This window comes from Musa acuminata, chromosome BXJ3-4 (assembly GCF_036884655.1).
Source record: "Musa acuminata AAA Group cultivar baxijiao chromosome BXJ3-4, Cavendish_Baxijiao_AAA, whole genome shotgun sequence".
NCBI lineage: Eukaryota > Viridiplantae > Streptophyta > Magnoliopsida > Zingiberales > Musaceae > Musa > Musa acuminata.
Window position 1 is genome coordinate 34,272,347 of NC_088352.1, and position 15,344 is coordinate 34,287,690.

General features: G+C 37.3%; 1 protein-coding gene across 2 annotated transcripts; it reads right to left on the reverse strand.

Moving 5' to 3' along the window:
- Positions 1 to 839: 839 nt before the first annotated feature.
- On the reverse strand, positions 840 to 6,410 carry LOC135635171 (pyridoxal reductase, chloroplastic-like). Of its 2 annotated transcripts, XM_065146059.1 has the most exons (9): positions 6,198 to 6,410; positions 5,365 to 5,593; positions 5,084 to 5,174; positions 4,647 to 4,760; positions 4,494 to 4,575; positions 2,477 to 2,578; positions 2,224 to 2,375; positions 2,039 to 2,132; positions 840 to 1,241 (listed from the first exon to the last, which is right to left on the reverse strand). In XM_065146059.1, exons 1-9 carry the CDS (start codon positions 6,354 to 6,356, stop codon positions 1,056 to 1,058), a joined length of 1,209 nt encoding a protein of 402 aa, XP_065002131.1. In that variant the 5' UTR covers positions 6,357 to 6,410; the 3' UTR covers positions 840 to 1,055. The 2 variants fall into 2 exon arrangements, with proteins under 2 accessions (XP_065002131.1, XP_065002132.1); XM_065146060.1 differs by lacking the exon at positions 4,494 to 4,575 and having other exon boundaries at positions 4,637 to 4,760; positions 6,198 to 6,408.
- Between the last annotated feature and the right edge of the window lie 8,934 nt (positions 6,411 to 15,344).

Sequence of the window (15,344 nt, forward strand, 5' to 3'; positions counted from 1 at the left end):
CTTCTTCTGCGACCGCGACGAGCACCCCGTCGCTGTCCATACCCCTCCCTCAGCCCGGTGGAGCAGGAGACATGGATAGGTAATTGCGTTTGATCGAAGCCCTCTATGATTTCCCAATTCCATCCTCTTTGAATCAAAACTCGTTGATGAGAACCCTAGAGGAAGTTGCAACGAACAAGCCAATAAGAAAAAATCGCAAGATAGAGCAAAAGCAGTCACAAACAACAGAAATGCAACGAAATAAATCAATCGCGGAGGAGCTTGCTCCCTTCGTTGACGGATCGGATGATGCATTTGGCTTCGACGAACGCGGTGCGGAACGATAAGAAGCCGTAGAACTCGGCTGGGTCCAGTGAGCCAGCATCGCCCGTCGGATCGTCGAAGCGTGGGGCGAGCAGCTTCACCCGCTGCCGCCTGAACGGCCGACAGTTCTCTGGTAGTGGGGACACCTTGGCCCACCATCTTCGTTTCTCGTGCCGTCGATACAATCGCAACCGGAGGGAGATGCGATCGACGAAGGAAGCAAGCAAATGATTGACTTATTATTGAATCCAGGATTACGTCTTCGACTCACTTGCGTGCACCATCGTGAATAGTCGATGTTGGAAGAAGATTAAATATAGCAAGCTTTAAGATCGATGAGATTGGATATGATGGGGAGTTTGCTATAAAAACAAGAATGATTGGTGCATGTAAGAACTTCCATTTTCTTCTACATATTTATGTAATGAATAATTAAATTAATTAGCTGCTGTTATTTTTTGCTAGTTTATAGTGGTAGCTCATTCGACACTGGAACAACTGAAATAAAATATGAGTTGTCAAAGCTTCAGAGGAAGTGGAGACATTAACATATGCTATCATTGGATGAAACTATAATTTTAAAAGCTTATAGGGGATAAATAATTCACTCACTTTTGTTGAACAAGCCAGACAGAGCATAGTAGCTGCTTGTAGATCACATGGCAAAGCCATCACACCAAAAACTAGTAATGGGTTTTCAGGGGAGCAACAAGCAATATACATTCATCAAGAAGGCAGAAAATATAGTTCACTCATCTGGTTTGAAAGATGTTCTGGATCATCTTCTTAGGGGAACTCTTAGCCGCGGACTCTAGCTCGAAAATCTCATCCGAGCTAAGGCGCCAGCCAAGGGAACCCAAGTTCTCCTCAGCTTGCTTGACCGACTTCACGCCAGGAATTGGAATAGTTCCCTTGCAAATGCACCAGTTTATTGCAACCTGCAAAAGATGCCCATAATGATCTTTCAATAAGCAATAACAACACGAGGAAAAGGCTTCTAGTCTGGAACTTCATAACAACGAAAGCCATGCAAGATTATAAACAGAAATGGTTCGAGTCATTCATAGCTGTAAGTTGATCATATGTGCTGTGTCATACTGGTTGTCGCTATTGTTACACACCAAAGGTCCTCATTTACCTCGTTGGTTTTGGTTCACTAGGTGCATTATATCATACTTCACTGCTTTGATTTCCTAATATATTTTCGATGAAATATGTATATGGTGGACCTGCTGTTCTCTGTGGGTGAGACAAATCACTTGATAGTAGAGCAAATTGAAATTTTGCATCCAAGACAAATCCATTGCGTTCCTCATAAATAAATAAATAAATATCTCATCTAATCCATCAATATATCATAGTATAGAAAAGGGAGCATGTAGTTAACCAAAAATCATTCCGTATGGTACCCAAAGGGCAATATTTAGTCTAAATGACAAGGCTCATCATGCTAAAGCCAGGTCAATCAGAGAATATTTGCATTAGGAAGATACCTACGGAAACACAAGCACATGTCATCATGTGTTGCATTTGTCAATCATCAATTTATGCCATGATCCTGACTTGATTCTAATAATTCCACTTTTAAGTTTTTAACTTCACTGTAACCCTTTTTCGTCTATGCTCATCATTTATTTATTTAACCATCTTATTCGCTTGAAATTTGCGATGCACACAAATATAGAACAATTTCATATATTGAACTTTGTAATTGAACTGAGACAAAGAGGCATACTTGTGACATCGTTTTCTGCCTCCTTTCTGAAATATCTTTCAAGGAATTGAGTAAAGGATCCAAACCAGGGAGAACTTGACGAAACAGCAAAGCTCTGCAATACAATTAAGATAGATCCTTTAGTCAACCTTTACCCTTTCTTGTCTTACAATTTTGCACTTTGCAGCAAAAGTTTGTTCCATTACCGTGGCCCGCGTGGAAGACTTGATGTTGTATATTTTCCAGTGAGCATCCCTAGCCCAAGTGGACTATATGCAATCAAACGGATGCCCAGAGAATCGCATACTTCCTTCAGCTCCATCTGGGCATCACTCATGCTCAGCAAAGAAAACTGAACCTGCATGTTTAAAAAGTCTTATGATCAGATGCATGCTATATCAGGCCACACAAAAGAGTACATGTGGAGAAAATAATAATTGTCTCTTAGTCATCAAGTACCTGAGCAGAGCATAATGGCACACCTCGAGATTCTAGGTAATCATGAATCTTAATAAGTTGTTTTGGACCATAATTGCTAACACCAACAGCACGAACTAAACCCTACAAGGAACACATAGTTAATACATGTTCTAAGTCATGTTAAGGTAGCTGGATATTAACATGACTAAATTATTTAGGATAGGCACAAGAACATGCTATGCTCAGTGGTTATACATGACAAAAGACAAGGAAACACAAATAACAGAATAGTTGAATATTATATGGAAAGCATCAATGGAGTAGACAACAATGGCAATATGACAGCAACAGCTAATAATGTGCTAAAACCAATTCTGAAAGGTCTTTAATGTGTTCTGACTATACAAGCAGAACATTGTTTCATCGATGATGCAGCTTTAGGCACCAACAAGATATTGATGATATTTAGTTCCGAAAGAACATACAAGTTTTATCAAATAAGAACAGCTTATGCTACATGGCACTTGATATAGAAGCTAAAAACCTAGTGTTTCTAGAGATTACATAAAGAAAGAAAGTGTTATGATCTGACCTGATGGGATGATGAGATAAATGGCCTATCAACTTTCTTAAGCCCAAAACATTGGCCAAAATGCATAAGTAGAAGTTGACAATAGCACACCCATCAAACCCTTATAAATCAATCTTAGTCTTGCCAATTTTCAATGTGGGACTAAAGTCAATCGGGGTGTTCAATTTTTCTCACGGGTAACCCTTTCTTACTCAAGCCCCCTCACCATTTCCCAATACTATGTCAACTCTAATATCAATCGTCATGACCCAACCTTTCAACTTCGTTAAGCTCAAATCACTTGCCAAAATACTTAGGCTGAGGTTGACAATAATACACCCATTAGATCATTATAAGTCAATCTTAGTCTTGCCCACTTCTAATGTAGGACTAATCGGGGTATTACAAAAAGAAATATAGCATACATCTTTAGTGTTTCCAGCAATCCAGGCAACAACTAGAACTTGACCAGAATACTCAAAACTCAGCACATTATTTCTGAAGAATGTTCAAGAGTTCACTAAACACCTATGGTTTTTGTTTTACCATATCATGGAAACATATCATGGAATGGTTTTTCATAATTGTCTTCTCAAGATTTTAATCAATCCTCCAAAGCTTCAAGCAAAACAATGCAACATAAACCAAAATCAGTCTTAAATATAGCTGATCAATTGTCAGTTTTGGAGTTTGCTCAAGTTCCAAAAGCTGATAATCAGGTCAAAATTAATTAGAGAAGGCTTGCTATAAAACTCAGAAGGCTTCGCAATAATTATACTAAAAAAAGTTGAGGAGAATTGAGTACTTTAGTGTTATAATTTTCCTGCACAAGAGTTAGCTCTCATTGACATGATAAACAGCATTACATTGTGTTCAGTAGTTACTAAAAGCTGCATTGATATCTACTCCAGGAATGATGTGGAGTAGATTTCTACTCAGACAAAATTTCTCTTTGAGAAGACTAATGCACTTTATGAATGCTTAAATCTGTTGTTAGAATTATATTTATCATATATAGTTAGTCATGTGTCATAAAAAGCTAGTTGAATGAGCTATTTTTAGTGCTACTGTGATTTTGAAGATAAACAAGCAAATCCAATCAAGCATAAGTAAATAACCCTGAACACATAAAATTCAACTACTTATACATCCTCAACACATGATTAGCATCTAAAATTTTAAACCTAGACTTTGCTATAGATGAATTCAACATTCTAAAAGTGGTTTATCGAAAGTCAGTATGAAGAAAATTATCTGTAGCAAGAAGATCACATATGAGACCAAGATGACATGAAACTTCTTTGATTCATTAATCATCAGTAAGAGTATATTTTCCCACCAATAGATCATAAATTAAGGACACCAGTAAAAGAGTTCTCTCACGGAAGCATTTACTATTTTCAGCTAAAGCCTAAATGTAAAATGTAAATTAAGAAAAAGTTCACTATATTTACTAGACTTGAGCATCTGCAAGTGAAGCTGAACCTTTTGGTTAGTTACTAGATAAGTCATTCCTTCAGAAAGATAATGCATACGTTGCTTGAGATGTCGAGACAGAAACAAACATCTGAATATGATGAAGACATATCACTGACAATCTGGTTGAACTTAAAAGTAAGCATAATAACCTCCTCATACATTGCAACTAGGCCATCCCAAAGAGCTTGCTCCTGTAAAGGAGCATAATTTGCAGTTGACCAATGCAATTGTCCTATACCAATTTGATCAAGTTGCAACCGTTCTAATGAAGATCTGCAATGAAAATTATCAACTTTAAATATCCCAACAACCTTATATATTGAATTGAAACACAAATTAAAAAAAGTAACCCATTCAAAATTGCAGATCATGAAAACCATCACAGAAGTCTGTGCATGACAATAATAAAGATGTCGAATGATTTTCAGATAAGCAAGAACCACATTTTTGCCTATTACTGGAAGCTCAACTATATCATGCCAAACATAAACAGCGATGCAAAATCGGTGTTGACTTGTAGCACTTCAATTAATTTCATGAAAAGTAGATACACATCTACTTGTCCATCTGCATGAAATTTAAATCAGAGGGAATACTTGCAAGCTTTAACAAATTGTCCAGGTGTTAGGCGCCAAGGATATGCTGCAAACTTTGTAGCAATGACGATGTTGTCTCCAATATTTCGTCCTACAATACAGATGAACAAACAATGAGTCCATGCAAGAGAACAAAATCTGAGAGTTCATATAGAAGTTTCACAAAACATAAAAGAATAAGAAATAATCTTCAAGGACCAGCAGATTCTAACTAGATGGAGTACAACAATACCTAACTGCTACATAGAACTCGTACATCAGATATTGGTTGTGAGGCTAACCTTGAAATTCACGAATGAACTTCCCAAGAAGCCTTTCACTTTGACCATTTAATCTTCCAGTCCCATATGAATCAGCAGTATCAAAGAGAGTGATTCCATTCCTTAGTGCCAAATCAAATGTCTCTTGCAATAAGGCATCCATTTCTTCTTTATAGCCCCAGAGCAATTGGTTTCCCCAAGCCCATGTCCCAAATCCCATTGGAGAAACAACCAAAGGACCGACTTTAACCTAGTTTAGGCAAAATAGAAGAATCTTATTGTCTAAACAGGTACACTGAAGAAAAAGTAATAACTCATTCACAGGCATAGCCAGGATACTAGGCCAACATGGATCATAGATAAGGAACACAAACATCACACTATCTTCCAATTTCCATAATGCGATCCTATAATCACATTAAAAGCCCACTGTATACACCACATCACATTACTGAAAGAAAAACTATATATGAATAGACGGACAATGGTCTTCACAAACAAACTTGTTGGACGTGGCATGCATAAATCATAACCAAACATCAAATAACCCAACAAGATATACTTTTTTCTCTTTATAAAACTGCATGCACGAAATGCACACATCAGGTGGGAAAGGTTCGTATCGTCATGTGAAATTACAACTAATCTCATCAGTAACCTCATCAACATAGCCACAGGTGGACCAAAAAGGCCTCTTAGTTAAGCATCATGTGGTATTTAGCTAGCTTCATGTATCCTTAAGCACTTACATAGTTCATTGTCTCACAACCAGAAAGAACAAGAAAAATGGGGACAATCACAAGAAAAGTGGAAAGAAAGGAAAACAAAAGAAGGGAGAAGGGAGGAGAGGCGACCTTTTCCCAGGGCCAGAAGAGAGGGCCGATTCGAGGAGGGAGCTTGAAAAGCTTGGCGGCGGGCGAAGGCGAGGGCGGCGGCGGGCGCATCGTCCCCTTCTTCGAGGCCCTGCACCCGAAGTGGGCTCCTGTTGCTGCGGCTGGCCACCGTAAAGCCATAGCCTGCCGCTTTCGCCGCTGCCAATCCTTTTAGTTCCGTTCCCTACGACACGATAAAAATGAGATAAGGGACGGAGCGGGCATACCCGTAATTTTGAGCCCAAGCACACATTGTTAGTGATGTCACGCTCCCCCTACAAGCCATTAATAAAAAGGGAAAAACCATATGCTTCGTTCTCTCTCAAACATCCATTAAAATAAAGATTTACCAGATATCTTATATCTTCTATTTATCATATTATCAACCATATATATATTACTATGTAAGCCTAATATCAAACCGTTCTAGTTATCATAACTTCTAACTCAGTAAATTATTATTCTTATGATAATTTATTCAACTCATCGACAATAGACATACTAAGTCACTGTGTGATACTCCCTAGACGATACAAAAAGATCTAATATATTAGATATATCTATCAATTATCATATATCTATAATCCCTCATCCATCTAATATCTCAAAGATCATATATAGGACAACGTGTTGTTTAGCTGATACAAAATCCATTCAAGTCTCTCTTTAATTAGATTCTTTCTCAATCTGAATAGCATGCTTATTGGATTCATTACCATCTGATTGACTCTAACTAGGGATTTAAGAACACATGGGATATTCCTCTCATGATACCAAGAGTGGAAGATCCTTTATTGACACATAATCGCATTCGTAAGGTTGGTTGTCATTCCTAATAACTATTTGTAATATATTCAAAACTTCTAAACCTATAAATCTAGTATCAATGAATAGAGTACTCTAATAAGATATTTTTGGTGTCTCAAGTTTAAGGACCAGATACACAACTGGTGTTAGAAGAGAATAGAAGATAGGAATTACTGAAGAAGTTGTTCTCACATTGACATATCCTCTCCTATTTATATAGGTTAGGAGGGAGGACTTCCCTTAATAGAGTAGAAAGATTTCCTCATACAGTTAGGGAAATATTATCTACTATCATGCCCCCGAAAGATTGTGCTCCTATCAAGGATACCAATCTTCGATCGATGTAAAGCAAAAAGTTTACGAACGAGAGGCTTCGTGAGTGAGTCAACTAATTGATCAGTCGTATGTACATGAGAAACTCATGGTTGATGGCAAACAACTTGATCTCGCACAAAGTGGAAGTCGATAGCAATATATTTCATGAACACCAGATTAGCGCACAAATAGGTAGCTCCGATATTATCATAATATATTGTAGGAGTGGAATTGATATTGAGTTCCTTAAATAGATTTGTGACCCAATTGAGTTCTGTAGTAGTAGTGGCAATGACACGGTATTCAGCTTCAGTTGTAGACCGTACGATTGTCTTTTGCTTCTTAGAACTCCAATTAATTGGATTAACACCAAGGAAAATAATATACCCTAATGTGGATGTTCAATCATCAAAGTTGCCTACCCAATTGGCATCGGCAAAGGCATGAAGAAGAAGTGGAGAGTGTTTATAAAGAAAGAGACTATGATTGAGGGTCCCCTTAAGATATCATAGGATTCGTTTGATCGTAGACCAATGCATAGTAGACGACCTCTGCATAAACTGTGATAATTTGTTGCCTGCAAAGGAGATGTTTGGACGGGTGAGAACTAAGTACTGTAAGGAGCCAACGACTTGTCTTGAGTGAGTTCTGTAGTAGGACTTCCATCAAATAATTTGAGAGAGCCACTAGCAAAGAGAGGAGTTGTAACCGCATTTGCATCATACATATTTATTTTTTATAATAAATCTTGAATGTACTTTCTTTGTGAGAGAAAGAAACCAAAAGATGTGAATGTAGCTTATACACCCAAAAAGTAGTTCAAGGGTCCTAAATCTTTAAGCGAGAATCACTCTACTAACTATTTGACGAAGGGTTGGATTTCCACGGGATTGTTGCCTGTGACAATGATGTCATCCACATATATCATAATATATATTGTCACCATGGTGTTGCCGTAGAAATAACAAGGTATTAGATTTGGAGTTGAGAAAGCCAACTAAAGTCAAAAAAGAGCCAAGTTCTGTGTACCAAGCTCTTGGAGCCTGATGAAGTCCATAAATAGCTTTTTGCAGTTTGCAAACATACCTTGGATATTAAGGATTTCCATGGGATTGTTGCCTGTGACAATGATGTCATCCACATATATCATAATATATATTGTTACCATGGTGTTGTCGTAGAAATAACGAGGTATTAGATTTGGAGTTGAGAAAGCCAACTAAAGTAAAAAAAGAGCCAAATTCTGTGTACCAAACTCTTGGAGCCTGATGAAGTCCATAAATAGCTTTTTTCAATTTGCAAACATACCTTGGATATTGAGGATGAGTGAAACTAGGAGGTTATTGCATAAAAACATCTTCAGTTAGAGTCTCCTGTAAAAAGGCATTATTAACATCCAATTGTCGTAATTGTCAATCCTTAGTGGTAGCCAAACTCAGGATATGTCAAATTATAGTAGATTTAATAACTAGGCTAAATATCTCAGTGAAATCAACTCTAGGTTTTTTTATGGGGAATGGTCCGCATAGTATGATAGGTATGGTTTTGGAAATGAAATATAGACTCAACAAAAATAATGTGATGTGATATAAAGATTTTGTGAGTGTGGATATTTTAGCAACGGAAAATATTATGTTTAAAAGAGTAATATATAAAGATGCAAGGATTAGATCGTGATGTTAACTTTTGAGAGGCATAGGGGCATAACCATGGATAACATAGACAACCGAATACTCTAAGTTTACGAAGGTTTGAGGGTTTGTGAAATAGTATGTCAAAGGGGGACTGGTATTGTAGGACTAGCGTAGGCATTCTATTAATAAGGTAGACGATAATTTAAAGGATTATTATCCAAAAGTCTGAAGGCATGGAGGCCTGATGTAGAAGTGTGAGCCTAGTTTCTACTATATGTCGATGTTTGCATTCGGGGGAGTCAACTAACTTAGGAGTATGCGGGGGAGACTTGAGGTGTTGCATATCATAAGCTGAGAGATATGATGTCAGGGCTTGATATTCACCACAACCATCAAAGTAAATCATTTCAATTGTAGACTAAAAGTGATTTTTGACCAACTTTCGGGAAAGATGGTGGAAACATCAGATTTATGGTGGAGATGATATAACCATATGTATTTAGTGAAGTGATCTACAAAAATGATATAAAATCTAAATTTATCAAAAGATAGGATTGTAGCAGGGCCAAAACATCCATATAAATAATTTCAAATGGTTTAGAGGAGGAAATGAAAGATGAGCCAAAGGGCTATTGTCGATGACTTTTATTACTAAGACATGCAACAATGCATTATATAACTATGTGATTTAAAAATAGGAATAGAGTAACGAGAAAGTAATTTCTGCTGAATAAGGGACGAGAGATGACCAAGACGACGATGCCACACATCAATTGGAACCGCAACGGAAGAATGAACAGTGGGTTGGGTTATTTGTGGAGCTGACGGTCATTCATAAATATTACCTCTATTCAAGCCCTGGACCAAGGATGCCCCCGTGCTCAAGTCCTTAACAAGAAAAGAATCAGGAAAGAATTCAATTGAAGTATTATTATGTTTATAAAACTGAGAAATAAAAATGATGTTACGTTTAATATGAGGGGCGTATAAAACATCATCGAGTGTAAATATAGTAGTATCATAAGTAAGCATTGTAGAACCAGTATGAGTTATAGGAAATCCTTTACCATCACCAATGATGATATCTTCATCGTCGCCATAGGTGTTGTGAAGAGACAAATTCTGAAGATTAGTGGTGATGTAATGGGAGGCGCCAGAGTCGACAATCCAGTTGGGCTAACTAGTCATCGGAGCAGTTAGGAGATTTGCCTAAGGCTAGTGTGACGGAGTAGGGAGGCGGGGTCGAGACCGATAAACTTTAGCGGAGTGTCCGATTTTATCACATAACTGGCAAACGACCCGTCTTGTTGGCTTGGTGGGGTAGGATGCCAAGATAGACGATTATTGGAATTATCATTTTGTGAGAAGTTATGATTAGGACGATAAGGGGTTTTTCGGATGGGATCCATATGATCAATATGTGTATAGGCCAAGCCTTTTGAGATGTTCGGAGGGTACCGAGTGCCCTTCCTCTTAGACTTGTGACTGACTTGAGCTATGATAGTCAATCCGGGCAGCTTGTCCTCATGCTTCAAATACGTCTCATAATCAGTCAACTTGTCATAGAGGTCTTCAAATGATACTAGCGTGTCGCGTGCCCGAATTGTAGCTGTCAACTCCTTGTAATCATCTTCGAGACCATTAAGGGTATGGATAATGATCTCTTCGTCACATAGGGAATGACCTATCAAAGCTAAATCATCGATAATAACTTTGATATTTTGTAGATAATCAATGATAGTACTTCCCTCTTGCTTTATCACCATTAGCATGGATAGAAGACTGAGCTTATGAGTATGCGAATGATTTGCTAAGGTTGTTTGCAGTTTAGACCATGCTTCGACAATAGTACCACATGAAGATATCAATGGAGCAACTGAGGCTTGAATAGCTTAGAGGATGAGACGATCTTGATGCAGCCACAGTTTGTGAGTTGGATTTGGAACTGGACTATATTCTCCGGGGATGTTGATCATGGATGGAGGACAACTGAAAGAGCCGTCAACGTAGCCTAGCAAGTCGTATTCAAATAAGAGATTAGAAAATTGAGCCCGCCAGGATGCATAGTTGCCATCATTTGATAACTTAAAAGGGATTAGCATGGTAGCATTGATGGAGATAAGCCCTATAAAATAAGTATTGTGAGTCCATGCAAAAATAGTAACTGGAATATCATAAGAATAATGAAGATATCCCAGACATTTTTTTTCTCTTTATTTATTTTTTTTACTAAACAGTGATCTTTACGGAAGATAGAGGAGGGAGGGAGGAGGCTGATGTTGTAGCTACTATGGCTGCTGCAACAGAGAAGACTGCTAGAGGGCAGTGCTAATGGTGCACCCGTGAGGAACAGTGCAGCGTTGGCAGTGCTGAAGAGAGCTGCAGTGATGCTAGAGGAAGCTGCAGCAATTAGGTGGAGAAATCTACATCGATTATATGGAGAAATCTACAGCGATCGGGTGGAGAAATCTACAACGATCAGGTAGAGAAATCTACAACGATCAGGTGGGATGTTGGGACAAGTTCTTTATTTGGTGGATACTTTTAGCTCTTTGCAACTAGAAGGTTGTTGAGGATCGACGGTGAAGAGATGTTCTATGCTGCCGAGAGCTGTGCTTGGGGTGGTTGATAGTGAGGCAGTGGGCTACGATCGATGCAGATCATAGCCTGATGAAGATGATGCTGCCACCGTGGTGGTTTGAGAGGCACCAGGTAGTGAGAAAGAAGTGATTCAACAGCGACTGAAGGCCACGACTGGGGCAACAACTAAGGCGTCATGCGTTGTACATGCAACAGTCCAGATCAAGGGCGATGCTCGGAGAGAGAGCGGCTGACGGAGTCGGAGAGAGGAAGCCAATAGGCGCTAGAGGATGTTGGGGTTAGAGACAACACCGAAGGTCTAGTAGTCATTGGAGGACACCGGCGCAGTCGGCAGTGGTGGCGAAGGTGACCAACGAAGGGGACCGACGAAAGGGAAAGAAGGGACGAAAGGGGAGAAAGATGGGGAGGAAGATGTAGTAGAGGAAGGCTTCGCCAGTCCTCACTAGTCCTTTCGGCTTCCACACTAACACCCAGATGAGCAGCAGAAGGTTTCAGTAGAGTTGCCTACATCCGTAAGGGAGAGTTTCATCATACAGTTAGGAAAATCTTATCTTATCTGCTATCAACTTGGACTATGGAATCGTTGTCTAACGATGAGATATCATTAACCATCCAGCATTCTGTAAGCGGATCATGAACTCATTCTCTAATGAGAATATGCATTATATCCATAGTGTCCCCACACAAGCAGCTATGAGACTAGCTATCTCCATCATATAGATATGTATATAGTATATCGATCTATCCTATTATCTCAGTGTCCTATGAGACTAGCTATCTCCATCATATGGATATGTATATAGTATATCGATCTATCCTATTATCTCAATGTCCTTCTCGAGTATCCTATGACCAAAAATATTTAGAATCTGTGTTTAAAGGTGAATTAGTCTCATTATCATGATCGTATATCCAATTTCTATTGCACAGATTTAAGGATATGATAATATATATATATTAATCTAATATAAAATAAAAAAATATCATAATAAATATTAACCAAAAAAGATTGTGCAACATATTACAAGTGTCATCACTCACGTGATTGGCTTTCAAGGCACATGCAACTAACATATTCTGTATTGGATACTATTAAGAAAATATTTTCTTCTTCCTTTTTTTCACTATTATTTTTTTCATGATAATTTGTTTGATTTTTGTTCAAAGAGGCTTTTTCAAGATAACTATATTTTTTATAATAAGAGTGAGAGGAACATTTGGATTTTTATTTTTGCACTAATAATCTTTTTTAATATGTCTAATTTTTTTGTGATAAAAATAGTGACAGATTTCTTTGTTATCTTCATTTGATTGGCTTTATCCTCTGCCATTTTGATCTCTCCCTTAAGATTTGATTTCTAAATTTTTTTTTTATTCTTGAGCATGTTCTAAAGTTTCATTTGAAGATCTATTTACTTTTTTTTATGAACTAAGAAGGAGTCCATTAATTCATTAATAAATGATGTACTTATATTTTTAGCTTTTTCTATAGTGGTAGAAATCATATCAAATTTTGGAGATAAAACTCCGTAAAACCTTTTATACTATAATTTGATCATTTAGGTTTTACCATAAGATATTATATGATTTATAATAGAAGAATTTTTTAAGAAAAAATCAATCATAGATTTAGAATCTTTCATCATTAGAGTTTCGAATTTCATGTTGAATAATTTGAAGTTTTGAAATTTTTACATTGTCTACGCCTCCGAACACACTTTTTAATATTTTCCAAGCTTTTGTTGATATTGATGTCATTATGATTTGGGGAAATATGGATCATCTATTGCTTGTTGTTGCATGTAGAGAGCTCTTGCATCTTTTTGTATATTCTCATTCATTTGATTTTTTTAATCTTTAATAATATTAGGATCCTGTAAATCATACTTAACAAAACTATTTTCTACTAAATTATATAATTCTTGTGAGATAAATAAAGTTTTCATCTTAACAACTCAAAATTGATAATTTTCACCTTGAAGATAAGAAGATGTTGATTATGAATATTACTTCTGTTTTTTTTTTTTTACATTTACTTGTTCTTGGAACTGATGCCATAATGTTGGCTTTTCTACAAAATTTCAAGGAGAAAGGGAAGGGAATAATAAAAAAACTATGAGTACTTGCAATTACAGTTATTTTGGATTGATCCAAAAACACTTATTTATATTAACTAAAAATAGAGTACAAGTTTTTTAAAACAATAAAAAGAATATATCATATTTCAATAAATCTTTCACCCTTATCTATTTATTTAAATCTAAAACTTTTATCTTTTACGTTATCTAATCCTAATTATTTGAATTAATCTTAACAGCTACCCTTATTTGTCAACATTTCCTTCGGATTATTCTGCAAACGATACTCTTTGTATACATTTCCTTTTTTGAATACTAACATTACTCTGCAAATGAAAATGATAAGAGAGAGAAAGTGATTAAGAGAGTTGTTGTGTAAGTGGGTGCGACAACACAACGTTTTCAAGCTACTATTTTGTGATTGTGTAATCTTACGAGAAATGCATGTTCTTGGATTGCCTAAGAACATGGGACGCATGCAAGATTTGATTTGCCGAACCACATAATTCTCATGTCTTTATTTAATTTTATTTTGTCTTTGTTTATTTTCTCCACTAAAGTCTCATGAGTTCGATTGTGCCCACTACATCTCTAAGGTTGCTTGACAAGATGCCCAAATAAAAAGCATGAGAGTTGGAAACAGCAGATGAGTCTCAAGTATCGGCAGGAAAAAACAGTCGTATTAACACACACATCAACAGTCAAAATTAAACACCCCTAAAAATCACTTGGACCTATTTTCGTATTTGATCATAGAAAATAATTTTGCAAAGTGTCAATCATGTCATCAATTTATGCAAAACATTTTTAGGATAATCGATAGCTTTCCACTTTGGCAGTGACAGTAAAAGATATTGTGAGATGAACTAAATTGTGTTCTGAGATGGGTTTAATCCACTAAACTTCCAGGGAGGTCTTGTAAGCTTCTCGAAAGTTGCGTGTAAGTTCAATGCCATGCATGAAGACTCTGTAGGTCTGCCAGCCTCTGTGGTCTGCTGAGGCCAGTTAATTTCACAAGACATCACACCATGATTCTTCTCTAATGATCTTATATGCAGTTCACTTCACGCTGCACTACAACACCTCGTCAAGAAACAAGAGAGACAACCATTCGTTCGAACAAAGTTCTTACGACATCAAAAACCTCATGTGATCTTATGACGGAACCAATGCAAGCATAACAACTATTTGATGTTGGATGACAGACTAAGAAGAAACACATGAATAATAAAGACAGTATTAAGGTTCCTTGTACAAGTTAACAGCTCATGTGAGAAATCAGTGCGACAAACAAAGAGATGAAAGCGAACCGAAAGCAAGACATGCGCATTTTGTGGTTTGCAAGTTTCCATCTTCTTGTGCATTGGTTGACTTGCAATCAAACATCAAAACTTTTGTGGACATGGACTCCCAACATATCACATCCCGAGATGATAAAGCTCACGTTCCCCCAGGCCAAGAGGCATTACTCCACAACCCAGTGGTACTTAGTAATAGTAGATAAAAATAGTTCATCTAAAGTTTGTGATTGTGAAATAGATTCCACTCTGGTCTTCTCAAACCTCGTGCTTAACAACGTAACATTTGTTTTACTCCCTGAGTTTGATACAGGACGGACGGTGAGGTATTCGAAGAGCCACAGCAGCAAGAGAAAGGTTGTCAGGTGATGTGAGTGAGAGATGGGATCCAATGCA

Bases quoted from the DNA above. Each gene is read 5' to 3' on its own strand.
- LOC135635171 (XM_065146059.1), bottom strand. From the start codon at position 6,356: ATGGCTTTACGGTGGCCAGCCGCAGCAACAGGAGCCCACTTCGGGTGC. The intron at 5,594-6,197 runs GTCGCCTCTCCT...TGCCTAAACTAG, and splicing joins TCTTCTGGCCCTGGGAAAAG to GTTAAAGTCGGTCCTTTGGT. The intron at 5,175-5,364 runs GTTAGCCTCACA...TCTGTATTGTAG, and splicing joins GTTCATTCGTGAATTTCAAG to GACGAAATATTGGAGACAAC.